The sequence below is a fragment of the Aedes aegypti genome, chromosome 3, assembly GCF_002204515.2.
Source record: "Aedes aegypti strain LVP_AGWG chromosome 3, AaegL5.0 Primary Assembly, whole genome shotgun sequence".
Lineage (NCBI taxonomy): Eukaryota > Metazoa > Arthropoda > Insecta > Diptera > Culicidae > Aedes > Aedes aegypti.
The window spans coordinates 300,731,205-300,746,580 of record NC_035109.1 but is presented as its reverse complement, the minus strand read 5'-3'; the positions used below and the strand labels follow the sequence as shown (position 1 = coordinate 300,746,580).

Sequence of the window (15,376 nt, the reverse complement as noted above, 5' to 3'; positions counted from 1 at the left end):
ACTTTAAAAGTAAAGACTTATATATACCGTCGGACGGGGCTACTTTTGATTCCAGGGGCTACTTTGGACACTCACCTTTTGTATTTATTAGCAGCGTAAACATTAATCTGAGCAATTCTGTGTCTTCAGCACTTTTATTTATCAATATATGCTCTACCACTAGGCATGATTTTTTCTTGGAACAACATCAACAATAACAGGATAAACAATAAAACATTTCAAAAAAGCCCGGATAAATAATCACACGGTATAAAACATTGGCTATACAAACATTGTTTGAATTTTACCCATGTCTTTGAAACTTATTGGGAGCATCACAAAACTATCGAATCGTCATGTTTCATTAAAATCTTGGGATTTGTTTTGCTTAAAATTGTTGTTTTATTGAAATAATTGATCAAAGGTCTTATTTTTGCGACTTTTATTTTATTATAATGTTTTGGTTTGTGTATTTTACAACTTAAAAATAAAATAAAATAAATGTTTGTAAAAGTGAATAGACATGAAACACATATATTTCAATACGTGCCAATGCCAAATTCACAACATAATCTCTAAAAAACTATTTTTTGTCATATTTTACATGAATTTGTAGTACAGAACAGTTGCATCCTTCAAATGCCTAAATTAAACTACTCTTAAGCCAGTTCTAAACTGCTAACACTCACCTTACTTACTTCTCTATGATCTTGCTAAACTTTACTTCATAGATTGAGTTTTTAATGAAAGTTACTTACTGGTATTAAACTAGTTACCGGTATTAATGTGATTCTTCAACATATCGTTCATATAACAGTAAGAATAGAAAAAAAAGAGTTTTTGTACATAACTCATTTATCATCGCAGTACCTAGTAGTTACGTCGTTCGTTTATGTCAACTTGAAAATCGAGCATTCGTAACTGATAGTTAAATTTAAGAGGAAGATGAAAATTTAAGTTTCATACTGCAAACTGAGAATAGTGAATGGCATGTTTCGTTGAAATTTGTTATATATGTGTAATTGATTCTAGCTTTGCAATTTTCTACATTAAGTTTATCAATGAAAAACGTTCCATAACATCACAGTGGACGACAATTTATTGAATCAGTTTGAATGTTATAAGGAAAAATCATTTCATTAGCAAATTGTGAAAATGTCCAAAGTAGCCCCTTTTTTGTCTTGAAGGACACACTTTTTTCGCTATTCAAGAATTTTTGTTATTTCTTGATGGATTTGCCTCATATTTTGCACATTTGTTACGTACATATACAACTTAAATATAGGCAAAAATTATCAACATCTATCCATAATTCTAAGAGTTACAAATCCTCAAAGTTAAAGAATGTGGAAATAATGTCAAAAGAAGCCCCGTTTGACGGTAAGCTCTTATTTAAACTTCATAGAAGTAATGGTAACTATACAAATCATTGTAACTTTTGATTTCCCCGCAGAAATCATCTCAAATTTTCAGTGAAGATGCTTAGACATCATATGTATTGAGTGCTTAATGCAAAGCTGATGGTTACTAGGCTAGGTAACAAATTAATAATGATCCACTGGTGGGGAAAATTGTGAAGTATGTAAAAATCCCTTCCAAAACAGCTCAAAACCTTCAAATCACGATAACCTTCGATTCCCTCGTTAAAATACTTTCAAATTCACGGAGAAGATGCTTGAATGCTATATCTTTCGAATGGTAGATGCCAAATGCTTGGACATTTTTTCGTTAATAACGGTTTCTGGCACACCGTGACGAGTTCTGTTTAATCTTTCGACCTTGACGCTTGCTTTTGCCGGAGCGAGCGACGAGGGCAGGATCAAACATGTCGCGCGTCGGTCTAGTAAGTGAAAAAGTGGCGTGATCGGGGAGTTCGGTTGGAGTAAGTGAAAAAGTGCCGCGATCGGTTAGTTCTTTTTGATCTTTCGACGACCTTGACGCTTGCTCCTGGGCAGTGCGTCAAGAAAGCCCGAGCTGTCGTCCGTGTTTTTTTCGGGACGCGCGCCTATTTTTTTTTCTGAGTGCTAGCCGAGCAAACGAGTGAAGCTGAAAGAGGATTGTGGCTGCTCAGTCAAGGATAACGGATCAATTGGTGAGCTCGTTTCATGCTACTATTTCTTTTTTATTATTATTATTATTTATTAGCGACACTTTACCATTTGTTTGGCATTCGTGTCGGTGCTACTATTTCTAATCTATAAAATATGTATGACTGCACATTTAATCGTTACAATGGTGGGATGTAAATATGATGTTTTAACAAACTATGGATGGTTCGTCACTGTGAGTGTCGACACAAACTCTGATTCATGATTTATTTATGTTTAACATTTTTTTTTTCAGAACACCCCTTATATACCTTTATTTTTGTAATTAAAAAAACTTTGAATGGTTCGACACTACAAGTGTAGACTTGCGAAAGGTTAACTTTATTCAACAAACTTTGAATGGTTCGTCACTTCAAGTGTCGGCATAATTTTCCTCTACATAGAAATTATATGAACAATTATATTTACGTATAAGCATGTATATATCTCACAAATCATTGTTTATCATGGTCTAATCGCTTATCAAAGTGAATCCTTTGACCCAACGATCCTCCCCATAACAAACATCCCTCCCAGTAACCTTTGTGGATATGCAGAGGCAAACACGGTCTCCAAATAGCAAAGGTTACACACTAACATTCCTTCCCTCAATCCCACCTGACTGCAAGGACGTGGCCGGCGCCGTTATTGACCTTGTATAAATAGAGGCACTGAATTATGCACACTGAAGAAGATTATGGCCAATCCCAGCTGAACTTCTAGTTGATTCTTTGTGCATTTTCACTGACTTCGGTCAATCACGGAATAACAACCATTGATATGTGTAGTCAGTCTAAGCTAAGCTAAGCTAAGCTAAGCTAATAACGGTTTCTGGCACATCGTGACGTCACTATATCAGCTAACAATACCAAGACAAATTATTTCAATATTAACCTCTATGAAATAATTCATTGTCTGGGTTTACATCAAACGGTAATGCCAAACAAAACTGAAAATATTCAAATTTTCACCACTTTTGAAATGACTTCCGTTCTAGGCCGACGCTTTAAATGTTTGGGAGCGCACAATACACTTATCAGCTGTGCCATTATAGTGTCCGGAGGGAGGAATCGGCACATTCAAAACTAATAACTCGATCAGCAACTTCATCGCTCGAAACACTTTACAAGACTGACGTGCCATTCATTTCTTCCCGTTTGCTTGGTTTTCCATTGTTACTGGAACTATATGCCCTGCTGCTTATTTGATGTCTCCTATAGTACCCCTCTCAATTCCTACACTTGTCTGTTTATACGTGTGGGTACGGGAATGATCAAATTTTCCCCACTGATCAACCACACCCCGAATTACGGTACTTACAATCTCCATACACAATTCTTATTTCTGTTATATGACACGATAACAAGCAAATTATTAGGAAACACGATAATGCGGCAAGATAACAGCCTGCGCATATAGTGTAGCCATTTGAGACCTGTAAAGGCCCAAACGCAATGATAGCGGAACGGCAACGGAAAGCGGAACCGGTTCGCCAGCATGAACTATAACATCCTTGGCGACTAAGTGTTGGTTCACTTTCATTCGTTGACAGCTCAGCTGGTGTGATTCTAAGAGAGACTCGCGAAGAGGACAAATATAAACGTCATGACTTACTTACTTACTTATTTGGCTTTACATCAATTATTTTGATAAAGCCTCGCCAACAATAATTCGTCAGTTCACTCGATTCATGGCCGCTTCTCTCCATCCTCGACTGTGACCCACGCTCTCCAGGTTCTGCTGCACCTGGTCAATCCACCTAGCTCGCTGCTCCCCATGCCTTCTTGTTCCGACCGGATTCGTAGTGAACACCATCTTAACAGGGTTGTTGTCCGGCATTCTTGCAACATGCCCTGCCCAGCGTATCCTTCCAGCTTTAGCTACCTTCACGATACTGGGTTCGCCGTAGAGTTGAGCGAGCTCGTGTTTCATCCTTCGCCGCCACACGCCGTTCTCCTGCACGCCGCCGAAGATCGTCCTTAGCACTCGGCGTTCGAAAACTCAAAGAGCTTGCAAGTCCTCCTCGAGCATAGTCCACGCCTCATGCCCACAGAGGACTACCGGTTTTATGAGCGTTTTGTACATCGTGCATTTGGTGCGGGGGTGAATCTTTCTTGACCGCAGTTTCTTCTGGAGCCCATAGTAGGCACGACTTCCACTGATGATGCGCCTTCGTATTTCCCGACTAACATTGTTGTCAGCCGTCAACAAGGATCCGAGGTAGCTGAACTCGTCCACCACCTCGAAAGTATCCCCGTCTATCGTAACACAGCTTCCTAGGCTAGCCCTGCCACGCTCAGTTCCGCCAACCAGCATGTACTTTGCTTTCGACTCTATCTCTAGATAGATAGAGTGATCCTCAGCCCTGTTTTTTCATCTATTTTTATTTCTGATAGTGGGTAGTTTTCGTAATGGTTTTGTTTGATGTTCCTAATAGCTTTAGGAGTAGAACAACTTCCTGAAGAAAAAATATGCGGAACTTATCAGATTTAAGAGATACAGACATCACGTGGGCCGCACTTTGGTGACCACGGAATAGATAGACATAACACTCAAAATGTATGATGCTTCAAATTTGATATGTATATTTTTAAACACATTTATCGAATATCACTAAGTATACGTTGAACTGTTATGATCTTATTATAAAATGATGTCAATTAATTCCTAATTAATTCCATCACAATAGAATGCGTTCGTGCACTAATTCATCGAAAAAGTTATATGGGAAATGAAGCTCAACTGAAGCGAACTGACGACACCAGCGGGTGATAATCGATTCCGACACTCAAGACGTAGAAGTGACGCGGATGCTGTGACGTGTTCCAAACTATTACGCTATCAGGATGGCAAACAAGTTCCTAAGGACGAATTTGGATGTCATCCGGGTGAAGCGTAGGCAAATCCAAACCCATATCAGCTTCTGGAGCAACCGCTGCATGAAGTGGAACCTGTCAAGCGGAGAAGAAGAAAACACGTTAATGAATGCGAATAAATTTTCATCGTGGATTGCTCGGGATGAATGAGAGGCGGTATGGTAACGCAATGCTTGCAGTGATTTTCATTAGTTAAAAGGGGATGACGGAACAATTATGGAATATTACACAGCTTAAAAATATGTTGTAAATTTCAGTTTATTTTCATGCACATATTTGGAGCATCAGAATAAACTGAAATGTCAACGACAAATCGTTTATTTTTCAATCGAATGCACTTTAAATTTACACGATCATTTAAAATTCAAGCTCCTCTAGTTGAAAACTCAACGTGATGCTGTAACAATAGATGAAGTTGATTTACTTTTACTATACTCTTCTGTTTACGCTACATTGAAATTTAAATATTTTTATCTGTGTAGAGTGATTCAAAAAATCGTTTTCGCTGAGTGTCCTCCCAAAATTTGAGCTCATCCGGATGATAATTTAGACTGCACAAGCCATTCAAAGTTTATATGGAAATAACTATGGAAAAAGCAAGCAAATCATTCAATCAGTCTTAGTGTTTGCTCTTAAGGATTAGAGCTATGTTGATAATGTGAAATACATTCATCAGCCACAACTTTTTCGAAGATCGTTTTCAAGTCGGAAGGCTCAGTAATTAGTTATTGATTTTTGTATGACTTGTAAAACTTTGGCTATGATAATTGGGCTGCTCTGCAGCCTAGTAGCCATGATTTTTTTTTTTTTTTCTTTATTAGTATCATTCCAAACATTACATTCATTTCTTATATCTAGGTGTTCTGTGTTATTTGACAACACTATCATCCTAATTTGGTAAAACAAATTTAAGATTTAATTAACATTTTGTTAACAACATATTACATTTCATTTGCCGTAGCAGTTCAGTTTTTTTACAGGTGAGTTGATTTCACCTGCTTATAAGAGAAAAAAAACGTTTTTAATATACTTAACCTAACTTAACCTAAACATATAACGCATTAATCGTGGCAATAGAAGATTGTAACGATTTTTGCCTGAAATTATTAGTGATTGTATTTGACATTTGTTCCAATGTTTCAACATTGGATATTCTATGTAACTCATTGGTACTATACCAGGGAGGAAGCCTCAGAATCATTTTCAAAATTTTATTTTGAATTCTCTGCAGAGCTTTCTTCCTGGTATTACAACAGCTAGTCCATATTGGTACAGCATACAACATGGCTGGCCTGAAAATTTGTTTGAATATCAACAGCTTGTTCTTATGACAAAGTTTTGATTTTCTATTAATAAGGGGATAGAGACATTTTACATATTTATTACATTTGGCGTGAATGCACTCAATGTGATTTTTGAAAGTTAAATTCTTATCTAGCATGAGCCCTAGATACTTAACTTCATCTGACCAATTTATTGGAACCCCTCTCATCGTGACAACATGTCTACTTGAAGGTTTCAAATAAAGAGCTTTTGGTTTATGTGGGAATATTATTAGTTGAGTTTTGGAAGCATTAGGAGAAATCTTCCATTTTTGCAAGTATGAAGAAAAAATATCCAAACTTTTTTGCAATCGACTACAGATGACACGCAGGCTTCGACCTTTGGCGGAGAGGCCTGTGTCATCCGCAAACAAAGATTTTTGACATCCCTGAGGTAGCTCAGGTAAGTCAGATGTGAAAATATTGTATAATATTGGTCCCAAAATGCTGCCTTGGGGAACACCAGCTCTTACAGGAAGTCTTTCAGATCTGGAGTTCTGATAATTAACCTGAAGTGTACGATTTGACAGATAACTTTGAATTATTCTAACAATGTATGTTGGAAAATTAAAGTTTTTTTTAATTTTACAATCAAACCTTCATGCCAAACACTGTCGAATGCTTTTTCTATGTCTAGAAGAGCAAGACCAGTAGAATAGCCTTCAGATTTGTTGGAACGGATCAAATTTGTTACACGTAAAAGTTGATGAGTGGTCGAATGCCCATGGCGGAATCCGAACTATTCATTGGCAAAAATTGAATTTTCGTTGATGTGGGCCATCATTCTGTTCAAAATAACCTTTTCAAAAAGTTTACTGATGGAGGAAAGCAAACTGATTGGACGATAGCTAGAAGCTTCTGCAGGATTTTTGTCTGGTTTTAAAATTGGAACAACCTTAGCATTTTTCCATTTGTCAGGAAAATATGCTAATTGAAAACATTTGTTAAATATATCAACTAAAAATGATAAGCTACTTTCTGGAAGTTTCTTGATGAGGATGTAGAAAATTCCATCATCGCCAGGAGCTTTCATGTTTTTGAATTTTTTAATAATAGTTCTCACTTCTTCCAAATCAGTCTCCCAGGCATTTTCGAAAACGTTCTCTTGATTGAGAATATTTTCGAACTCCTGAGTAACTTCATTTTCAATTGGACTAGTAAGTCCTAAATTAAAATTGCGCGCACTTTCAAACTGCATAGCAAGTTTTTGAGCTTTTTCGCAATTAGTTAGTAATAATTTGTTTTCCTCTTTCAATGCCGGTATTGGCTTCTGAGGTTTTTTCAAGATTTTCGATAATTTCCAAAAGGGCTTAGAGCCAGGGTCCAATTGAGAAATTTTATTTTCAAAATTCGTAGCCATGATTTATGTGTGCTATCTTTCGCGCCAAATGCAGCAATGTTGCCTGTTCAGAAAATAAATGAGCACTGTAGAAAAATTTGCGATTGGATATAAATCAATATCTAATTACTGAGCCGTCCGATTTGAAAACGGTCTTCGGCAAAGTTGTACCTTATGAATGTATCTTACATTATCAACGTAGCTCTAATCCCCAAGAGCACATGGTCAACGGATTGAATTATTTGATTGATTTTCCCATAGTTATTTCCATATAAACTTTGAATGGCTTGTGCAGTCTCAATTTTCATCCAAATGAGCTCAAATTTCGGGAGGACACTCAGAATTTGATCTTGAATCTAGCAAAAACGATTGTTTGAACCACTCTTATGGAATATATTTTTTTAAACAGCAGAAATGTTCTTTTTTGCTGTAACTGATTTCAAGTTTCAACTACATTGCTAGATACATTCAGAAGATCATTCATTTTATGGTTGCTACCACGAATAAAAGGAAGGTTAACTGATCAGTGGATCAAGAGCTTCCTTCTAAAAATCGCATTCCAAAACATTTGATAACAATCTTTTTTTTTCAAATCTTAACTCGGGAACTTCTTGTTGAGATATACATTTGAGCTCTTCGGCAAAATTACTCCATATTGGCTGTTCCAAATCATTGTAAAACATTGTACAGGGCTACATGCATCAAATACAATCAGCAAAAACATTAATGCGAGCCGCCCTAATATTACATCATTGAAAAACATGGAGTAACTTTCGCATATATATAGCATTGGCGATTTAAACGCAAACATTTTTGTTGGCTTTGTAATCAAAGTGCATTGTATTACAGAATTCACCACCCACCTTCGATTGGCTGCGCATTTCCAACGATCTCCACCGGCAGCTTTTTCCTTGAACCAGTAGCGCCGAATACCAGGTATGTAATTCCGAAAGTACTCCACCCAGTCGATGGTCCCCATATCGAATTCCAACAGACGGGCCTCTTCGCTAGACAGCAATGACCGCAGGCGCCTCACATTTCCATTGCCAATGGTCCATTCCCGGAGGCCAAAGTAAGACATCATTTCCAGAAAGTGAGTAGTCTTCCTAATCGCGTTGCAGTAGCTGAGGATGGGAGATTAGCGTCAATATACGTGTTTATTATGGTTTCATCGGCATTTATTAGCATTCCTAGTGACACTATGCACAAATTCAGCAGAACTTGGTGAGAAACCGATGATATGTGGGGATAACTATAATTGGATTAAATTGTAGGGAGAGCCAACTCTTGATTACTCTACCAAATGAACAGTTCGTCGAAATCTGGTGCTGCCACGTGGGTAAAAAACACCATTACTCAATTCAAGTCACGCCTCGTGATATCAATTCTGGTTTACCCCGAACAACCTTTTGATTGAACAAAAACCTGCCGTGTTCAGCATAGTTGCCCTATTATAATGGAAAAGCCGAAAAACCATGGGGCGAATTCCATCCAGAATGAGTTGTAAATATAAGTCTCTATTATAGATTCAAATTAAATTTTACACATGTTAGATAGGATGGGATGAATATTTGTTATTTATTTATATAAAAAATCTGTATCTGAAATTTTGGTTCAGAGAAGAACATTTTATAAAGTGGTTGTAGGTTGGTCAAGGCGAAACAATATATGCGTTGAGAAAAGTTATTATTTTAACAATATCAAATTCAAGGATTATCCTTCATTTTTAACGTAGAACTACGACTTTCTTCTCTATACAGGAATGAAATTGGAATTTCAAAACCAAGAGCGTTACGTTGGCATGAAATATTTTAAACGTTTATAACTTTTTACTGCCCTATCGAAATTCCTTGATTAGCACCTCAATTGAAAGACAAGGCATCAAAGGTTCATGTCGTTTACTTACTTCGCTCGCTCAACTCTAACTGACCGACGACCGACCGAGACAAGGTGCCGTCCGAAGCCAAAGCCATCACCGCTGCCACCGCCAAGAAGAATAAAAGCAAGCATTCCACAGGAGAATGAGATGGTTGTGGCCGCAAAACCCCACCAAGTTTCAAAGACCGACGCGATTAAGAAGACCCCGAAAAAGTCGCCACCGTAAACCTCAGCGGGCGAGGAGGAATTTAACCAGTGCGCCGTGAGAATGTGTCCGTATTTCTCCAATTCAACAATTTAATCGGCCCTTTTCATATGTACTATAGAGTTATTTGTGTAAAATTTCGTAATCATCATATTATATCTGATTTATTACGAATAATCGACAATATGGCAATTTCAAGTTTCTTTTGTATCTTACTAACGACATAATGCCAATTTTGGAATTATTCGGAACAAAAAGGTTGCTCTTATGCTTTTGAATAAACTCATTGACTGCAGACAGTGGAGAAAATATTGCATATAGTGCGTTATCATTCACATAGAGATTGCCCTTATTTTAAATATAAATCATTCTTTTGAGTTGCGCTATCGACATAAGTTTTGGCAGTGAAGTTTTTGATATATTTATCCCAAAGTTACCCTTCTTTCAAATATTGGTTGTTCTTACGAAATATGATGTAACTACAATTATAGTTATTACAAATCTTAAATTCTTTTAAACATAGGCTGTTCTTTGCAGCTATAATATTTCGGCGGCCCAGACAGCCGTAGCGGTAAACGCGCAGCTATTCAGCAAGAACAAGCTGAGGGTCGTGGGTTCGAATCCCACCGGTCAAGGATCTTTTCGGGTTGGAAATTTTCTCGACTTCCCAGGGCATAGACATGCAAAAATTCTTCCCACGACATACACATGCCAAAATGGTCATTTGCATAGTAAGCTCTCAGTTAATAACTGTGGAAGTGCTCATAAGTACACTAAGCTGAGAAGCAGGCTTATCCCCACTGGGACAAGAAGTAATGCCAGAAAGTAAGAAGAAGAATGTTTCGGTAATTATTGGTTTCGAAGCTGATATTGAACTTCCTACTGAAATAAGGTTGGCAAAGAATTCATTAATCATCCCTAGTTATCAGCAATAAAAAAAATCAATAAAGAGAAATCGGTTGCTGCAGTTACTCCGATGAAAGTAATGCATTTTTTTCTATTCTTTCGTTTTATTGTAATGCAATTGTTTGTGGTGTCCAATCTTCTATTCTTTTATTCGTTGATTTTGCCTTCTTTTAAACAAAGGTCGTTATTTAGAGTTGATTTGTTACCGTTCTGCATCGAATTGCCGGACGCTTCGAATGTCGGATATTGGCCTTTTTCACGGTATTGTTGGACCAAATTCCGATATATTTTCGCCTAGAATCCATAATTACGACGTCTTCTACATTATCCAAACATAAAAGTTGTCAAAAAAACATTTTTTTGGGTGATTTAAGACCGGGATTTGAAGCATCCGGACATTTTGAATCAACACGGTGTAAGCCAATATTTTGTAAAGCCTCATATTATACATATTTTTATATTTTGCTGTTTGATTCGTTCTTTCAAGCCTTGCTGTTAGAATAATCATTGCTTTGAGCATTTATTTTTCTACAAACACTGAATTTGTTTTCAGACATTGTATTATTATTACATAACGTCATAGAGTGCTGTAAAATATGAGGGAGGTCAGATTTTTTTCTCTTATCGTTTCAGAGAGCGAGTAATGGCACTTAAGCCTAGGCTCAAGAGCCAGGACATAAGGGAGAAATACCTGTGTCCCATCCCAGGAAAGGATTACAAATAACAATGGAGTGTGCCTTAACTTTCCTACTCTCAACGGTTTTGCCTATCTCCCTAAATGGAACGGTTGGTACGGTTGTCCCCGTTTCTTCCTTCAAAATATTTCAAAATTATCTGTCTATCATGTTATTCATTCGTGAATAATCCGATCGCCGTTAAGTTTTGAATTAGCTTCAAACCCCAAGTCTGCACAGTGTACCTGGCCGTTTTAATGTTTGTATCATATCATTGATATTCTGCAAATATTAATGCTGACAAGAGAATACCGGAAGCAATTCTGGTATTTCCAGGATGCTTTTCAATATTGGCTGTGCAAGCGCTTAGAATAGAATAGAATAATCGACAATACGGTGATTTGAGAATGTTTCTGAGGACGCTGCTGCAGTGCCATCGAGATACAATAACAGCATAATGCTGATCTTGTATATCCCTTGCCAAGATATCAATTTCATATAGCCTAATTCCCAGATCAGAAAGCGAAGAATACATAAAGGAGGAGCATCATTTGCTATTCAAGGGTTCTTTCGTTGAATTCGGTTTCATTCTATTTTCGCTTTCGAGCTGGTAAGAGCTCCGCCGAACCTGCTCAGCTCCTCGCTACCTATGCCACTGAGCTTTTGATTATCAAGCTGCTGCAAATCCAGCGTCCGAATTGTTAAATCACTCAAGATTTGTAAATTGACTCGCGCTTCCAGAATTGGCCCTGAAAGAATCGGTGCGTTAACGCAAGATTTGTACGAGATGACTGAAGAACATCAGCCAAAGCCGCTTGTAGAAGCACCCATCGTCATCGCCTCCATAAACCTCATCGGACGAGGATTCCAACATGTGCGCCGTCCAAATGTGTGTTCGTGTTACTCGAATGCACCGTTCAATCGGCCCTTTTCAGGGCCAACAATGTGCACATTAAGGGTTAATTATGTAATATTTCCTAATGTGTATACCACATACTTCTTATAAAATCTTAATTCTTCTCGTAGCATCATACAATATCTGAATTGTTATGGATAATTAACAATTGCCAATAAGGGCCTTCCTTAGCCGAGTGGTTAGAGTCCGTGGCTTCAAAGCAAAGCCATACTGAAGGTGTCTGAGTTCCATTCCCGGTCGGTCCAGGATCCTTTCGTAATTGGAATTTCCTTGACTTTCCTTCCCTGGGCATAAAGTCTCATCGTACCTTTCACACTATAATCGAATGCGAAAATGGCAACAATGGCAAAGAAAGCTCTCAGTTAATAACTGTGGAAGTGCTCATTGAACACTAAGCTGAGAAGCAATACGTCTGTCTTCAATACGATTCATAAACGACAACCTATGTTGACAGCAAAACATGTCGTAAATTGTGCAACATATAATCGCGTTAAGTTTTTTAAACTGACAGATCATATATCAATCCAGAAAGCATCATATTCAATCGCAATAACTTAGCAAAAATTGTTATTCTGACGATGGGCTTTAAAGAACAACAAAGCAAGTGTCGCTGTACATGAAACATGTTTTAATATTGGCAAATAATTAATTATTTATTATGCAACTTTAGGTGGTGCAGTAGTAAGATGTTAGATTCCTGATCCAGAGATCCCGTGATTGAGGCTTGTCGGAAACTATTTTTTATTTTCATTTTGTTGCATCGTATATCAGAGAGCCTTTTCATGCATTCTTTACGACTGAATTTATTCATATAGAATGATGTGTAACAGAAGTTATACCAACAAAAAAGTTGACTGGGATTATGCCAAGTAGAAGAAGAAGAAATTACAATACGGCAAATTGAAATTTACGGTGGCGATGACGGACTGCTCCTCATTGTTCTTAGATTCACAAACCGTTAAGGAAGGTTGCAATCTAGGGGTGGGCAGCTTTTGCTTTGAAAGCAAACTCTTGAGTATGATTCTGAGTAACTCTGAGTAACTCTCGTTGCTTGTTTCATACCGTTTTGTCTCATATTCCGAACACTTAAGGCCAACAGTGACTTCAAATGCATCTGGTGGGCATTAATTAGTTGATATTTGTAAAAAATTGAATTTCTTCACGAAGTCTAACTGTTATCTGTTGAGTGTGCTGATAAAAATGTTTATTTAAACTTGTCTAGTATCGTGTTTACGTAAAAGTTTGAAACAAATTTTTGATTCAAATGCCGAACACTGTGTTCAATCTGTCCCATATTCCAAACACCTTGATTCAATTTCCGAACAGCACGAATAAATCATATTGAAATGCATAATATTGCAAACAAATTGATCTGAGCTAGTTCTACTGGTCTCAAACTAGAGAATCATCACTACTCCCGCCCGATAAAATATATGAGAGACGTTAAAATTGAATTGCAATTGACTGCCATTTCCTTATTACTTGATGACATGCTTAGCAACCCGTTATTGTGTGAAAACTTTTTTCCGTCAATGTTGTATCTTCGTGTGTATACGTGGGCAAGGAAAGGTTCCCATTGATTTACGTATGTATTTTAGGCCAGAAAACTACGGAAAACATTGTTACACTGCAGTTAAACAGTGGTATTTGTGAACTCCGAACTGCTAGTCTGCTGTTTACTGATATTGATGTTTGATAACCGAACCCCATGGCATTCACTGGAATTGAAGGATCAAATACCTGTTCTAAAATGCTATTAGAATCATATGTCTTAAACTGGTTTATCTAAGAGAAAGGGTTACGTTCCGCTTTAAAAAGAAAGCTTTTCGTAAGAAACGTTTTCATACGCAATGGACATGGGCAAGCCAATCCGATGTCTTATGCTTCCTTAAAAAAGCAAAAGTCCATTGTGAACCTAAGCTATTAAATGTCTCATTTACAGCATCACTGAAATTATTGACTTTAGTGGAATCTATCGTTTTAGTATACTATCCATGAGGTTTATCTTCGCTCAATGAAATATGACAGCGAATAGTGCCACGCTTAGAGATTACGGAACAAACTTATTCTAGTTTTCAATGTGCTCTCGATTAGTCATTTCAAATTATTACAACAACTTAATTACAACAATCTTCTACAAACAAATACATCTTGTGCAGCTTAATAATTGACATTTCCCCTTGATTTCCTGGAACTACTGCCATGAGATCAGTACCAGGCATTACTCATGTTGGATGCAGTGAAAAAAAATCCAAAACGAGAGAGGCATTTCATCTTTTGCAATTTGTTTTGATTACTTCCAGCAGGATTTCCAAATTTATTGAACTTTATACTTGGGTTTTGAAATGAAAAAATATTTTAATTATTTGTAAAAGAAAAATAATTAACTTAATGAGCGCAAATTTGATGTCAGTTGTTTTTTGGATCCAGGTAATCGTTAATTGCTTTGAGCAAAAAGCGAGTAACTCAAGCTTGCTTTGAGTTCAAAGTGTTGCTCTGTGCAATGCTGTCCTGCCCCTAGGCTGCAATTATGACAACTTAACTCAAATGCAGCAAATCACATGGCGTAGTTAAGGTCATGCGGTCGTGTCTTGTACACAACCCCCTACTGATTTTTAAAGCATTTTACCTCGAAATCCGAAACTCTGAAAAAGCTTTCAAACCAAATGACAGATCACCCTGAAAACCGTAACGTAATTGAATACTCACGATCACAGCACCTATCATCTATCATCAAACATCCTATCACCTGCAAAAAGCTACCGCACTGTTGTTAGAGTCTAATCCAGAATTGATCGAAGTTGTGTCCATAGTAGTCCTACGTCAACCCCGCGGTAATGTAACAGACATTACCCACCCCATTTATTCGACAACAATTTGATTTAAACAGTTCGGAGAATAATTTTGAGTATTATTATAATTTTGAGATTGATCTCAAAACTTATTTTAATTTAGAAACTTGAGAAATACTAGTTTTTAAACCATTTGCATAGAACCGAATTCAAAGTGATAACACGTAGTTTATTTCTACATAAATTAGACTGTTCGAGATCGGTGAGCATGTTTGAGTAGAAATGTAAATTTTGAATTAAACTCAAAACTTCTCTTATTAAAAAAAAAAACCTACGAGAAATTCTAAACTCATCTCGTTTGCCTGTAAAACAATGTTCAAAGCAATGAAATGTAACAATAAT

General features: G+C 37.1%; 1 protein-coding gene across 2 annotated transcripts in view; it reads right to left on the bottom strand.

Moving 5' to 3' along the window:
• Nucleotides 1-4,626: 4,626 nt before the first annotated feature.
• Nucleotides 4,627-15,376, bottom strand: part of LOC5574265 (fatty acyl-CoA reductase wat) — a 103,899-nt gene continuing 93,149 nt past the window's right edge. The window contains exons 6-7 of one of the 2 annotated variants that reach the window (XM_021852655.1): nucleotides 8,467-8,727; nucleotides 4,627-5,017 (exon numbers count right to left, since the gene is read on the bottom strand). In XM_021852655.1, coding sequence (XP_021708347.1) covers nucleotides 4,900-5,017; nucleotides 8,467-8,727 — 379 coding nt within the window. In that variant the 3' untranslated portion in view covers nucleotides 4,627-4,899. The remainder of the gene's footprint in view (nucleotides 5,018-8,466; nucleotides 8,728-15,376) is intronic. The other variant, XM_021852656.1, reaches the window with a different exon arrangement.